Below are 15,430 nucleotides of genomic sequence, written 5' to 3' on the forward strand. Positions count from 1 at the left end.
ATGTGTAAAATTACAGAAAAAGTAGCTCATTGCCCAGACTGTCCTCTAACAAAGAAACAAAGCTTTTGCTTCCTTTGTTCCCTTTTTCTTTCTTTTTTTAAGCTGTGTGGACCAACTGTTAAAAAAAACAAATCAATCGAAATTTCGAGTGTAGATAGTGAAAAATCGGAAACTTTTCTGCAGTTATTACTTCTTTGGTGTAGTATGAATGAATATGGTGGATTTCAAGCTTGCTTGCTCTTGAATCTCTTGACAAAGAAGGAGTGAGGGGCCACAAGACAAAAACAACTGAAAGTTAGATTGTCTTCTCTTTGCTCTGGTGTAAAAGAGAGGACACCAGCTGGAAGCCTTGTGGAGAGGAGCAGTGACCTGGGTGCCACTGCTCATCCACCAGCTGGAGAGTGTTGTGGATAAGGATCACACTCACTGCTGCGCTCAGCTTTGCTTCGCAGAGTTTCTAACTGAGTGAAGAGACCCAGAAGCATCTGCCAGACCCAGCTCAATCGTCTAAACGCAAAGAAATTAATTACGTCCTTCAGCGTAGGACCCACTGGACCATCCTTTATAAAAGTACAGAAGTGACACATACAGATGATGTAAATTACTGTCATGTTTCCATCAGATGTAGATACGTTGAGAACCTTCAATAAAAGGGACAAAAATGAATTCTAAGCTAAAATCTCTTTGATACGAAGAGGCCTGGTTTCCCATAATTACTGTTAAACCTGGATTAAAAATGTGCTCCATAATTAACTAGCTTCATTTAAACGATCAAAGAGAATTTGAGCTTTAGCATGCCATCATTTTGAGCGCTGTTGTGTTGTAGCCTTGGAGATTATTAATAACTGTATTTCAGTAACAAATGTTGAAAGCCTTAATGAAGCCAGGAGACACGCTGGATCATGGATCATCTGGATCATTCATCACAGTGAATGGACAGGACGAGCAGGTCATCTCAACGTGACGAGCATTTTATTTTATTTAACAGCCTCAAAATTAGTTTTTCTATTACGTTCCAACTGATGATGTGATAATCACCTGGATGTCTGCATGAAAGGTTCTGTGGAGCCCGGTTGTAATATGACATCTCTTTGTGTAATTATTTCTATTAAAGAAAAATATTACATTTATCATATAATTCCAAGAATAAGCCATTTTCAACCGTGCTCTGCAGCCCTGAACTATGAATTCTGTGCACATCACCCAGAGGTCGTCCACATAAAAGCACAAACGTCTGATGTAATCAGCGGCGAATCTTGAACCACCCAGTTCCCAGTAGGCGGTGACTGTGCTGATGTGAGAATTGAGCAGCTTGCACTGCCAGCAAGAGGGAATCACATATTCTGCTTCTTCTGTGGTCTTCCCAGGCAGCACCCTCTCCTTAATCACATGGAGTATTTCCAGTAATATGCAAACCACTTCCTGCAAGGGGGCATGCATTAGAGAGCACAACCGTGGAAAACATCCCCACGTGATTCGCCAGAAAATGTCTAAAGTTTTTGTATGAAAAAGCAACTTCAACCAACTTTAACTTGTTTTTAAAGCAAAACTATAATTATAATTACATAACTGATTAAACTATTAACTTTTACATGTGAACAGCTGATGCTGATGATGCTCTCTGGCACATGAAAACTAAACGCTTTTACTCCCCATCATCACCTTCTTGCTGAGCAGATGTGCTGTTTATTTGGCAACTTTGGCTCCCAGGCTTTAGTCAGCCACTCCAGCTTGCTGCTCCACAGTGAGCTCACCAGACCATCGACTGAAAGAAACAGTCAAAACATAACATTACACAGCGTATTCCTTCAGTATAAATCACGACATAAACAAGAGAAACATCAACAATTGTGGCAGTACCACAGAGATGAACCACTAGTAAATAGCATACCCACAGCTTTCTGTTTTTCTCCTATAATATTAAATACAAAAGCAACAGCAACATCCAGAGCTGAAAGATGACGCTAATATCGAAGTTCCAAAAGATGCAGTTTTCTGAAACTGAAACCAACTTTCTTAAACCAATAGTGATGTCACAGGGTCTACCTTCGTCTTTCATGAGCAGTTTATGGGAATTAGTCAACTTACTGGTGTGCTTCATAGCAGATCCCATAACCAGGAAGGACACAGTGACGCTGATGGCTATAAACACCTGGATCAGCTCAGCCACCCATGAATAAGCCCTGTAACGTTCATTAATGATCTACAGGGAATGTCATGGGGGGTGATGGATGGCGGTGGGTGTGGAAAATGAGGACACAAGAAGAAGCTTAATACACCAAGCTGACCTAAGGTGACACCTACATGACGGTTAATTTCTTACGTTTATTGCCGGTGTTATTGCAACGTTTATAGGATTATGAATTTCACCTGAATAAAGTTCAGAACTTTTATGCAATCGCTGCATTTACAAGAATGTTTTAACGTTTTTTGTTGTTTTTTTTTTTTAAAAAGAAAGAAAGAAATTAATTTCCTGTTGCAGATACAGGTGATCAAACATAATGCAAAAGGCTAAATGAGAACGGCATCCCTCTGTAACATGTTGTATACTGAGCTCTGGTTCAGTAGCGCTGCGTCTGCTCGCCTTTATCGGCCCATCACAGCAAATGCAGCCAACAAACCAGAGGCCTCGCAATTCTTCAGAGATGGCCTGCACATCAAAGCTTTCTAGCAGGATGTCGCAGATAGCATCCCCACTACGTGGCTGAAATTAAAGTCGAAACAAGCTAGAGAGCTCACGTTCAGAGGGAATGTTGATGCTGGAGATCATGTTTTTGACCGCAGTAATGTTTCAGGGATTTTTAGGATGTTTTGTGAGGGCCTTGCAAAATATGAGGACCTGCTCCTCTGAAACCTTTTCACGTTTCTTTCATTTATAAAGGTATAGGTCTTCACATTGGAAAAGCTTATTGGTGCTTGTTTGTACACTGAAAAGCCGTGCATGCATAAAGGTAGACTTGGACCAGAATCCTCTCCGCTCACACTTTGTTGTGTCTATTGTCACGAGCTGTGACAGTATAAGTCTATCTGTGATGTTATTGTTGGTTGCACTATAGACCACCATAAGTTGCAGTGCCAAAATGACACGATGACACAGGTGGATGCAGAACTGAATTTAGCAGATATCCTTGTTTGGTGAAACAATATCCTGCAGACTTTTGAACGTCTGTTTGTATAAAGTTTAATTTCAGTCAGGAAGCTTCATTTTTGCATTAGGTTGATAACGTGTGGATTTCTACATTACATTTTGCCTGGTGCAGCTTTATTCTCCTGAGTTATTTTCTCTCTAAAGAGATCAGGTCAGGATGGCTCCAAAGCGCGATCTGACTGCTAATTAGTTTTTGAGCTAGGCCAAGCCAAGCACTATAGCTAATTGCTGCATGTTTCCATTAGCTCCACAGGAAGCTGTTAGCAGGGTAAAATCACTGTTTCTTGTATTGTACTGAATACAAACACACTGTGATCACATCTTCCTGCAGTTGATCGCAACACAAACTATTATCTGGCCCAGCATGTGCTTCGAAGATGGGAATCTGCTACAACTCGCTGTCGTTTGCTGTCTTCAAAGAGATGCTGTTTTTTTTTCAAGGTGTTGATAAAATGGTAAAGACAGGGAGTCGGTCTGCTGTAGGTGTGCTACCCAGCAACCTACGGTAAATGGCCTGTATTTGTATAGCGCTTTTACTCGTCCCTAAGGACCCCAAAGCGCTTTACACATCCAGTCATTCACCCGTTCACGCACAAATTGATGGCAAGCCACGCTGGGGCGCACTGACAGAGGCGAGGCTGCCGGACACTGGCGCCACCGGGCCCTCTGACCCTTGAGTAGGTAACGGGTAAAGTGTCTTGCCCAAGGACACAACAACCGAGACTGTCTAAGCCGGGGCTCGAACCAGCAACCTTCTGATTATAAGGCGAACTCCCAACTGTTGAGCCACAATCGCCCGGTGACTGAAGGGGTCACCGGGCACAAACAAGATCGCATGCAATCTTGTTTGTGATAACAGTGGATTACTGTGATGAGCAGGTGAAAATTGCATCTGCAGACACAAATGGCAACGTTGTTGCTGCAGGACAGCAATTTAACTACAAAAACAAAAACAAAAAAAGTCACTTGACAACCAGCTGAGTCAGATCCCCTATTGCAAAAGACAGATTGCAGACAAGTTGTGGTGATCAGTGCAGAGTTATTCTGAGTGATTGCAACATGTTAGCAATCTATGTTCTGAGAGTAACTGCAGTCACTTCAAGTCAAACTGAGTTTGTTTAGAGACAGGTTGACGCTCCCCAGGGAATTTGTGCAGTTGCCTTGGTATTAAAAATGGTTGACCTGAGGTTGAGGGTGCTGCACGCTCCACCTCTGGTGAATCAGTTGGTTGTTGCAGCTACCTGTAATCTGTTTCAGACAGCAGAAAAATTCAATGGAACCAATGTGCAACCCTCGATTGTAGCCAGGAGGTTGCTGTTATTTATATCTAGCCTGCATGAGCCAAAGCACTTTATCAAATGAGATATGGGGTGTGTGATCTTTCTTTCAAATAGCTTCCTACAGGTAACAATTTACGCTTATTATTATTATTTAATCCACGATATCTGTAATATTTAAAAAAATATCTAAATTTTCCAGTTGACCAATACAAACACACAAAAAAGGGTTGGATAGTCATACCTTAGTCAGTGGAATAGTGGCAATCTCTCCTGCTTTTTCTGACCTGAGGGGAGCAGACAAACAAATACATGGAAATAAAAAACAGAAAATAAGTTTATCTCAGTGTTACAGATCTGTGAGGAGGTGAGTTGACTGCTGTTAACCGGTCTCTCAGCCACAGCTGTAAATGTGCCACCGAGCAACAAAAATCTTTATCTAATGTTTAACGCCAGCAGTGACACTTTATCAGCATTTCTTAGAAATCTTGTGAAATAACAAATAAACTACTTTTTAAGAGAAAAACCTTTAGCACACAATTCATCAGATTCCCCACAAAGAAGTAATAAAATGATTCAGTCTCAGTCAATTTCCTCTGATATATTTCATCTATGTAAACCTCACTGAACAGAGAAATTGAATCAGTGAGTAAGTCAGAAAGGGATTTGAATGTTATTAAGGGAGGATTTTCTCCCTGTTAACCCATACATACATATATATAGTCCGTGTGTCCTTTAAAGGTGAAGAAGTTTCTCTTCAAGGTTAGAGTGGCGTAAAACAAACCATAATATAATGCTAAATTAGGTTCACATCAATTGAAGCTTTTCATAACCACACCATAAATTCTAGCAGCACAGTTGCAATCCATTTCATTGTTCACTCAGAAACATTGTTGTCAACAAGCCGACCTCCACTTTCATTTCCAGAACCTTATTTTGTATGATGAGCAGGATTATCTACAGAGGAAGCGAAAGATAGAATGCACAATTCAGTTTAATTCACACATAGGACACAAAAAACTCTGATCTGCACTTCTTTTGCACATAAAAACCATGGATATGACCTGTGGCAGTGCATTAGCTTAACAGACACTGGCCACACCCCAGTATCATAGATAAACCAAGTAAAGGCTTACGTCTGAAAAATGTGTCTTGTGCACTGTTCATTTGACTGTTTTGAGTACAGACTGTATATAAAAGATGGAGGCACGTACCATCTGATAAAATCAGATGTCACAGAGGCGAGTTGGGGAGTTTTAACAGCCCCGCCCTTAACTGTACACTGCTCGTTTTACTTTAAATGCAACCATAATGATCAAATGTTGTATTCAGTAACACTTGTATGTATCTGTATATATGATAAGTTGCATGTCTTCATTTGACCGATTTCCTTTGATGTTTGTCTTTTGGGGAAACAACATTTAACACACTTGAAGCAGAGCATATGGTTTTGTACTGACATACCTGCGCTGTCTTATGCTACATTAATCTTTCTGACCCTTTACGTTTTTAATAGTAATTATCATTTATAAATGGCTCCCCTCTACATTAATTAATCTTCATTAGGAGTCAGTGAAATAGAGCCTGGCTCTCTCAGGTTTGCTGGGAGCTGGCCAACTCCCGGCCGGCAGAGGGATCTCCTGGGGAGAAACAAGAATACTACAGCAGGGGGAAAATATTGTCCTAAATATTAAATTAGCCACAAATGGTAGTAAAGCATATGGCAGGTCAGGGCTAAACCTATGAATCAGTGTTTCCATTTTAAACTCTAATTTCAGCCATTTGTCTGCTGCTGCTGTAATGTGCTGTAGGTTTCATTAGTTACTCTGTTGTTTTTCTTTGCAGCCAAACTAACAGAACTAAATGTTGTGCTGTGAAAAGAGGTTAGAGAAAGTTAAAGACTCGAGAATATGACAACAACAGTCGGTGTGCACACGTGAAAACTTGGAGTTGCATCATAATTGCATAACAGTGAAATATAACATGCCACCATAATGAAGAGAACAACCTTCAACTCAACTGAAACAAAACTAGGGAGCTGAATGAAACAATGAGACAAAGGTACGCCACATTGTTTACGTCACTGAAGCTGACGTACAGCAGCGTCTCCACCCTTAGAAGCAAATGCTTATCAATGAGACTGAAGAACTCAAAAAGTCTTATTAATCACTAAAGAGAAGAAATAGAAAGTTTTCTAACTGGAAGCTTCACACGATATGGGATGTGCACAGCCCAATATCAGAAAGCCCTGCTGTCGGGGGGATTGGAACCATCAGGGTTCCTGCCACATTTGTAAATTCAATCAATGACTCTAAAGACCTTTTAAAAACCTCAGTCTATTAAAAGAAACCTAGAACCAAATAAGACTGAAATCACAAGTTGGGATTTTAGGAAGAAAACACATAAACCTACATAAACTTCTGTTTTTTGTGGCAGACATGACAGTAAAGTCTTTGGATTTTGGACTGCTATGTAAAACAAGGAATCTTGGAGATAAAGTTAGGGAGGGCAGTCTGAGATGGCTGTAAGGAACGATAGTGGATATACTGAACAAAGAATGTTGAATATGGAGCTGCCATGTAGCGGAGGTTCAAGGATGTAGTGAAGGAGGACATGCTCGCAGTTGCTGTGATAGAGGAGGATGCTAGGGATAAGGAGACACAGAGGCAGATGATCCACAGCATGGCAGTGCTTAAGGATGCGGCTGAAAAAAACTTGACGAAACAGTCACTGTTGTATGAGAAAGCTTAACCATGATTTGATGTTCTCTGGTTGATTGGGCCAAAACATCTTTCACTTCATGCTGAAAATAAACTTCCAGTTGTGTCTCTCTCATTCATATTTTTCCTTTGATGCAGGCAAACATCAGCAGCTGAATGCTGGAGTACTGAATGTTTCGGCGATGTTAAATGTTGAGGTTCTCCAGCCCTAAAAATCTTAGAACCATAGTGTCTAACCAGATTATTACTGTGTTACTGGCTTCCAGAAACATTGTGACATCCTATCTCAGAATGATGCTGATGCTGATGGAACTAGTTCAACTAGTTCAAGCATTTACTACTTCCAGGCTGGACTATTGTTATTCATTATTATCAGGTTGTTTTAAAAACATAAAAAGCCTTCAGTTGATCCAATATGCTGCAGTGAGACTGACAGGGACCAAAATAAGAGCATATTTGTCACTATATTGGCTCCCAAATAAATCCACAATTGAATATAAAATCCTTTTCCTCACAGACGAAGTCTTGAATAATTAGAACCTTAGCTTAAAGACCATATACTACCATATCACTCAAACAGTGCACTCTTTTCTCTGACTGCAGGCTTACTTGTTGTTCCTAGGATATTTAAAGAGTAGAATGGGAGGCAGAGTCTTCAGTTGTCATGCGCCTCTCCTGTGGAACCAGCTCCCAGTACGGATTTGCAAGACAAAAACTATTTATCTTTAAGACTGGGCTTAAAACTTTCCTCTTTGATAAAGCATATAGTTAGTCCTGGATTGGGTGACCCTGAATCGCTGCAATAGGCTTAGACTGCTGGGGCCTTCCGATGATGCACCGAGTGTCGTCTTAAATCACCTCTTTTACATTTTCACATGTGTTTAAACAGCACTGTGCATTTAATCATTAATTTCTGGGTGTCTTCCACAGTGTGTCTTATGTCTTGTCTCTCTCCCCTTACCCCCAACCAGTCGCAGATGGCGGCCCCGTCGTGAGTCTGGTTCCACTGGAGGTTTCTTCCTGTTAAAAGGGAGTTTTTCCTTCCGACTGTCACCATGTGCTTGCTCATAGCAGGTCATGTCATAGTTGGAATGTTCTATATTTGTTCTGTATGATTGTTTTTTTCAACATTAAGTGCCTTGAGATGACTGTTGTGATTTGGTTCTATATAAATAAAATTGAAGTGAATTTATCACTTCTGTCGTGTCCTGTTGCTTAGGTAGAATTCTCACTTAAAGCATTTTTTAAAAATGGAAAGAAGTGATTCAGCAGTGTCACTAAAGGAGGCGGCTTTGTGGCCACTTAACAAGTACAGTGTGAATGATCAGGCAACACTGGGGACTGACTGCTGCTCAAGTGTAGCATACACAGAGACAGAGCTTCTTAACAGCTACGGGAAGCTGCTGCTAGAGTGTCCTTTTCTTTACTGAAAACACAGGAGTTTTGGAGCTTTGACAGTCACTAGAAACACATTTATGGCCCTTTGGCAGATTTCCAGTGTGTGTTACTGTGCTGTAGTGAAGCCGGCTGCTTTATTACAAGAGGCTCTCTCACTGTGCGTCTGTGGAGGATTGTCAGTACAAGCTGGTTAATGTGGGATGCTTCCCCCCCTCTTAATTATCCGGAGAAGAAACACTACTTAAACATGTTAAAAATAAATTATGATTAATCGCACTGTGCACCCAGTGGCCAGTTCATTATTTTATTGCAGATTGTTTTTAAACTATGATTTATCTTTGTGTTCATCAGTTTACCTCCTATGTGAGGGGCAGAGGGCAGCAGTGTGTGTGTGTGTGTGTGTAGGTCTTTAAGCTTTGGTAAGCAGGTGACCCGTGGCTGCTCTATAATTGGTTGCTTCAGATTTCCCACAGCAGCTCTCTGTGCCCCAGACGCTCCCGTCTTTATTGGTAGTGCATTGGTATGTTTGCTGTTTTTTGACCTCGTGGGATTGAACTGCTGCCCCTCTTCCAAACATACAATTAACAGCGAACTGACCGGTACTGCTGCAGACTGACAGTTCAGGGATACCCTCACTTTTCAGAACAGGAGCCCGAGTATCTGTTTCACAACTCTCCCTGTTTGCTGTACTGTGATGTGTGTGACAATTGAGGCCGGGTTTCAAGACTTAAAAGAAAAAGAAAATGGCTACAGCCATCTAGAAAAACTGCTATGAGGCTAAATAACTATCTGAAGGCTAAAAAGCAATGAAGAGGTAAAAAAGCAAAAAACAAATCCCAAACCTCCAAAAACAAAATATATACATTTTGTTCAGAAAAACTTTAAAATATGGCTTTGCAAGAGAATTTTTCCCGTATATTGAAAGTCAACAGTGACACCACCGCTTACAGGAACTCTGAAAACTAAGCAGAATTAGTTCCTTGACTGTATGTTCTGAGAAAACAAAAAGGATCTACAAGGATATTTTTTTAAATTAATGCAGGCAGATGAAATGATCATACTGCCAAAACAGAGCCGAGCGTCACCCATGACAAAAATAGTGTGCTGGGATGATTATCAGTTTGCACCAGTCTGCTGCAACCAGTCCCTGTCATATAAATGAAAAGGAACCATGAGGAGAGAGTCGCATGCAAAGGAAACAAAAAAAAAGACAAACAGTTGATGTGTCAGAAAGGCAGTTCACATTAGTTATTTTGAGAATCCTCACGTCACACTTGCAGAATGTTTTGAATTCAGCACAGTCTTATTTCCACTGAGAACATTATGACACTGGCCTTGGATGTAACAGGTGACGTAGGAGTGCTAATCAGGAGCCACCTTCAACAACCTCTGCTTTCCTGATGACATCAACTTACTGGTAGGGTCATCAGCTGCACTGCAGCATCTGCTAAACTCAGTGAATACCAGGCAAAGCATGGAGCGACTCAAAAACACGTGCACGTGCACCAGCAAAGAGCACGAGCTTTTAAATATCAAGGTCAACGAAAGCAGCGATAATAATATTTTCAGCCTGTCTGAGCGTCATTATCAACCCCGCATGTGTTCTCTTAACACAATAAATCTTGACAGCGAGTCAGAGTTTCATGTTTTTGTTTGATTGTGGTGTCGCAAAATTATTTTGCACAGATGTATTTCTTTTAAGCAAATTAAAATAAATGATTTTCATTTGTATCAAAGTCTTCATGAAAGTCAAATTTTACCTAACAGCAGTTTTTAATTTAAAAACAGGCAAATATAACTAGAGACGTGTCTCTTATGCATAAAGCCTGATGGATTTTCATCGGTGATTGACAACACTGATCTGCACCTCGCTGCATCCTTTTATACCAATGAGGGTGATAAAAATATTACAAATTTAACACTGTCCAGAGAAAAAAAACAACACCAGAAATCTGCTGCATAGCTTCATAGCTTTCATGCAGATTATAATTTATTAGACATTAGTTTTGGCTTTTTATACCCAACCAACTAACGCCTGGGCATCTAGGACAAAGCCAAATAAGCTTTCTATTATGATGTGAACAGGTTATCCCAAAAATAGATTTGTCATTGTGTGATCTCAGGAATTTGAATGCACAAACTTGAGAGAAAAGATCAAATACACACTGCTCCCATGCAGAATGTAAAAAACAAATATTCAATAAAGGTTGATCAAAGAAGAAGAACCTACTTTGACTGTTGCAATACCACAAGGGGTCACCACCGCAGCTAGCTCTGCATGTTTGACGTGGCAGACTTTTATACTGGATGCCTTTTCTGATGCCGGAACGAAACTTAAAAATGTTTGAGCGCTAAAGTAAACACCATTATATGTTCATTTAGCTGGGCTTCACATAATTTTAAAAATGCTTTGGAATCAGGTTAATCTAAAGCAAAATGATCCAGAAAACTCAGTTTACTGGTGAAACTTTACATAGTCATGTGATATTTGATGAACACAGATTATTCTTGCCTTTTCTTAAAGTATAACTTAACGTATCGCCAGACGGGCCTTAAATTAGCAACATCCTGGCTTTACAGCACAATAACTCACATCTGCCTTACTTTCTAATTCCTTTCACTTTTTTCCTCTGTCTTACTGCAGTGGCTGCGCAGCCAGTTTTGAAACTCTTGGTTGTGACATACTGAGTCACAGCGGGGGGATAAGGGAGACAAAGCTAATTAGAAGGACAAGCAACAGCAAAGACGACGCACCGTGCATCATTTGTGGTGTTTCAAATCGCCAAAACTAATAAGCCTTAGACAGTCGGGGAACAGCTTTTGTTTCTCACTTTGAGCAAATTCTGTGAAAGGAAACAAGCTTCAGGACTGATGACAAATGTTCCACTTTTCAGATACACAGAGTCGCAGCACACACAACCAAATGGGGGACAATTTCTAAATAAACTGTGACATCAACACATGCACAGTCTGTGATCCAAGTCAAGGATGAGGACAGTTTTGAAACAGGGTGAGGGCCGCAGCTTTCTGCAGCCTTTGTTTCTCCAGTGGACAATTTGTCTGTGTTTCATGTAGTTGCAGAGCAGCCAAGTTGGCATTTTCACCACCCATCTTTTTCTGGCGCCACAGTATAAATCATAGACGGTATAAAAGATTGTCGTAGCCCTCTGATTTCACCCACTGAAGTATCAAGATTAGAATTTCAACTTCGTCATCTTGACTGTTGAAGCCAGATGTGACGAGCAAAGGCTGAACGTGTCCTTTGGCCAATTTATAACCAGCTGTGTGAAATTTCTGGTTGATTGGATTGGTGATTGATTGGACTCCTTTGTTAGCCCAACCAATCACCAATCAGATATTAATTCAGATAGATAGTTATTAAGATAGGTAGATTTATTATTTTGTTTTTAGTTCATTTAGCAATTTCAAACATGTTAAAATTTAGATGAGATGTATTAGTTTGCCTCAACCCGAACAAGAATGTAAAACAATACAATTAAACTTCCTGCAGCCTCAGTGAGGTACGGGTAGTCCAGGTCTCAAATTAGGAGTCAACTTTCTAATTAACCTGGAGCATTAATTCTAGCTTTATATAGAAATATGCATGGAAATGGGTGCAGACGACCATGACCTCTTGCTGTACTTTGATGGCAGGTGGTTGAGGAAAGGTGCTGACCTGCTTGTTTTACCTTTTTCTGCACAAAGTGCCAAGCTGGCTTAACTGACGCTTGAACTCATCTGAATGAAAGCATGCAAGACTCAGGCACATCCATCCCAATGAACAGGGATCCATTTACAGCACTCACAGGCACGTGGGGCTTGTTTTCATGTTCTGACCTTGTAAAGTATGAAAGATGCAGTGTGTACTATGCTGCCAAAGGCAACTGTCACAACCATTTTAAACTCTGATTTGAAATTTTTTTCTGACCAACTATTTTTTCCCCCACAGATTCATAGATGGGGTACATATTTATTACTTATTTCACCATTTGCAACTGAGTGAGTCTAAATACAGCCTGCTCTAAAGCCTCCCTCTACCCAACCCTGACATCCTGTTCAAGAAACCCACGGCTGAAGGCTCGGACTGCAGGTTCCACTGCTGTGAGAAATCCCACATACAGCCCAACACAAGACATGCTCTAAAGCATGAATGGAAATGAATATATTAATGCAATGAATATGGCCCAAAGCGACTAACAACAGTGGTTCCAACTTTGTGGCATCACAATGCTACCAGTTTTTTAGCATTGGCACCAAACTTTCTGAGTGGAAATACATGAAACTGATGTCAGGCTAGGCCTTGGCACTACTTTGGGTGAAAAAGAAGCAATCATCAGGTTGTCGTCCTGACAGAGACAAACCAACAAATGATGTTTAAAACAGACTTTTACCAAACTGAAAGTAAATCACCACTATGAACAGATGAGCAGATGGGTTTTCATTCATAACACAGAGTAAACATTTCTTTAAGCAAGAAATCGCCTTTTATCTTATTTCTACTATTAGATCAAGACCAATATCCATTTGCAGTTTGCATACATAACAAACAGCCACATTTAAGCTTCTTTCTTTTTGCTGATCATTCTTAACCCAGGTATGTTTTTCTTAAATGTGCAACAGTTAAAAAGCTATTTCAGAACAATTAGGAATTACATTGAAGTGGTTATTCACACAAAGGTATGGATTTTATAGCTTATAATGCCGTTTTTATTTGTTAATTTAGGGGCAAGTCAGTTGTGAAAGCTCTTTTTAACTTCATAGTGGCAACAAATCTAAACTGAGGAGTCAGTTGTCAACAAATTTCAAGAAAGCCCATGATTATCAAGGTGAAACTTCCTCAACAGCAAGGCCATTGGAACATTCAAAGGGATGTATCGACAGCATAAGTCACTGAAGGTGCCGTTTTCATATACATAAATATATATAAAGCACAAAGCACAACTAAAGGTGAAGGATGCATGGAAACTTTCTGTGTTTGCATGGACACTTCCAGCATGCACATCCTTTGATGAGCGAGCCAAGGACTTGATAAAGGCAGACTTATCAACAGCCCAGCACCTCAGGTGAGCCTTCCAACATTTTCCAGATGGACAAATGCTCTCCAATCACCTTTACTTTGACTTTCCAAGACTCCCAAATTGTCTTTTGTCTAATTGCAACAGTCTAAAAGCAAACAGTTGTTTCTGATCCCAGTGACACATGAGACTAGCGACAAGGCTGCAAAAATCCTCTGTCCTTACTTTTATCGTTTATATTCCATCCTTCATTCCACCATGGCTTTAAAAGCACAAAGCTGCTCTGAACGACTCAACAGATGAGGGGAACAAGGTTAGAGGACTGGGATTTGGAACAGTATAAACAACCATGTGATCTTAATAGATGATTTATAAAAAGCCACCAGGGGGCACTGTTGTCATAGAAAAGCTCTGCAAAGGCAGAAGTGCAGGTACCTGTCACTGAGGTTGTCTCAACCATGTGGGTCACAGGAGCTCTGTTTTTTTCCTTTCCTTTTTTTTTTTTTTTTAAAGAGATGAACAATGAGCAGTGATGGGTAAGGGGGAAAGAATAACACAGAAATAAAAATTCATGCCAAGCAATCAGAATGAAAAATGGTTGTTCTGCAAATCAGTGTAATGAAAGAGGATTTAATGGAAAGGGAAAGCCTGAGCCAGGGAGCGATTACAATTCAAAGATGCTTTGAAATAATTACATATTCAGTACAAGAGCTGCTAATTGCACATATTCACACAATTCTCTGCTGATGTATCATCACTGTCAAACTTGGCCATCAACGAAATGGCATACTGTACAATGCTGATGACAAAAAGCCAACTTAGTATCAGAAATGGAAATCTGGTGCCATTTTTTGATGATCTCAGAATGGGTTTGGATAATGTAATAGCATAAAAAGAGCTTCATACCTGCCAAATTATTTAAAGGCTGACCTGATATGACTGCTATTTGACACTGTTATTCTACTACAGATAACCCAGGACATTTAATCTGGAATATCTGCTATCCTCTGGTTCTCTCCTTTCAAGGTGTGGCATTTATGCCCTTCAATATCCAGATTTACATACTGTCCACTGAGTCTGTCTCTCAGTGCTTCATATGCTGGGATTAGAGTGGGATTTGGGAGGTGGGGACCAGAACTTCCAAGTAGCAATGCCTCAAGGTTAACTGACTCGAATAATCATTATTGTGAGCTCCGGTACATTTGCTCTCTTTATGTGAAGGCTATGACCACCTGACCGGTGCTGGTTTTGAGGTTTGCTTTAGCCACCAACATTCTACAATATACAGGCAGATGTTCCGTGAGCCTTTGTAGCTGCGTTCCAAATCATATTTTTAAAAGCGTCTTTCCTTCAAAGTTATACTTCGCCTTCATCTTTGCTGGTGAAAAACACTGTGGTCACAAAGGGATGGACATGATAAGCAACAATAATCTGACTGTTGTGTTTACACGATGCTCGGTTAGTATTAGCATTGCATAGAAAATATCCTCCTCCACCACCAGCCCGAACTGTCGATACAAAGCAGGATGGATCCATGCTTTCATGTTGTTTACACCAAATTCTGACCCCTCTATCTGAATGCTGACGCAAAATCAAGACTAATCAGACCAGACACCATTTTTCCAACCTTCTGTTGTCCAATTATGGTGAGCCTATGTGAACTGCAAGCTCAGTTTGCCGTTGTCAGCTGATAGAGTGCCACCAAGTGTGGTCTTCTGCTGGTATTCTAAACACATTAGGTTTCTGCCATGTTATTAGCTCATTAACAAGCATTTGAACTGTGGCTGGAGTGCAGTTCATCACTATGAGCTGTACCACAGTACTGCAAACTGCCCAGTTAAGCCTGCACCTGCTGTCAGTATAACCTTCATA

General features: G+C 40.5%; 1 protein-coding gene across 2 annotated transcripts in view; it reads right to left on the reverse strand.

The window, feature by feature from the left end:
- LOC113016298 (uncharacterized) overlaps positions 1–15,430 on the reverse strand; it is an 88,982-nt gene that overhangs the window by 5,783 nt on the left and 67,769 nt on the right. For both annotated transcript variants that reach the window (XM_026159037.1, XM_026159036.1), the window contains 3 exons: positions 4,670–4,712; positions 2,089–2,203; positions 1,663–1,765 (listed from right to left, as the gene is read on the reverse strand). In XM_026159037.1, coding sequence (XP_026014822.1) covers positions 1,663–1,765; positions 2,089–2,203; positions 4,670–4,712 — 261 coding nt within the window. The remainder of the gene's footprint in view (positions 1–1,662; positions 1,766–2,088; positions 2,204–4,669; positions 4,713–15,430) is intronic.

The sequence above is a fragment of the Astatotilapia calliptera genome, chromosome 23, assembly GCF_900246225.1.
Source record: "Astatotilapia calliptera chromosome 23, fAstCal1.2, whole genome shotgun sequence".
NCBI classification, from domain to species: Eukaryota; Metazoa; Chordata; class Actinopteri; order Cichliformes; family Cichlidae; genus Astatotilapia; species Astatotilapia calliptera.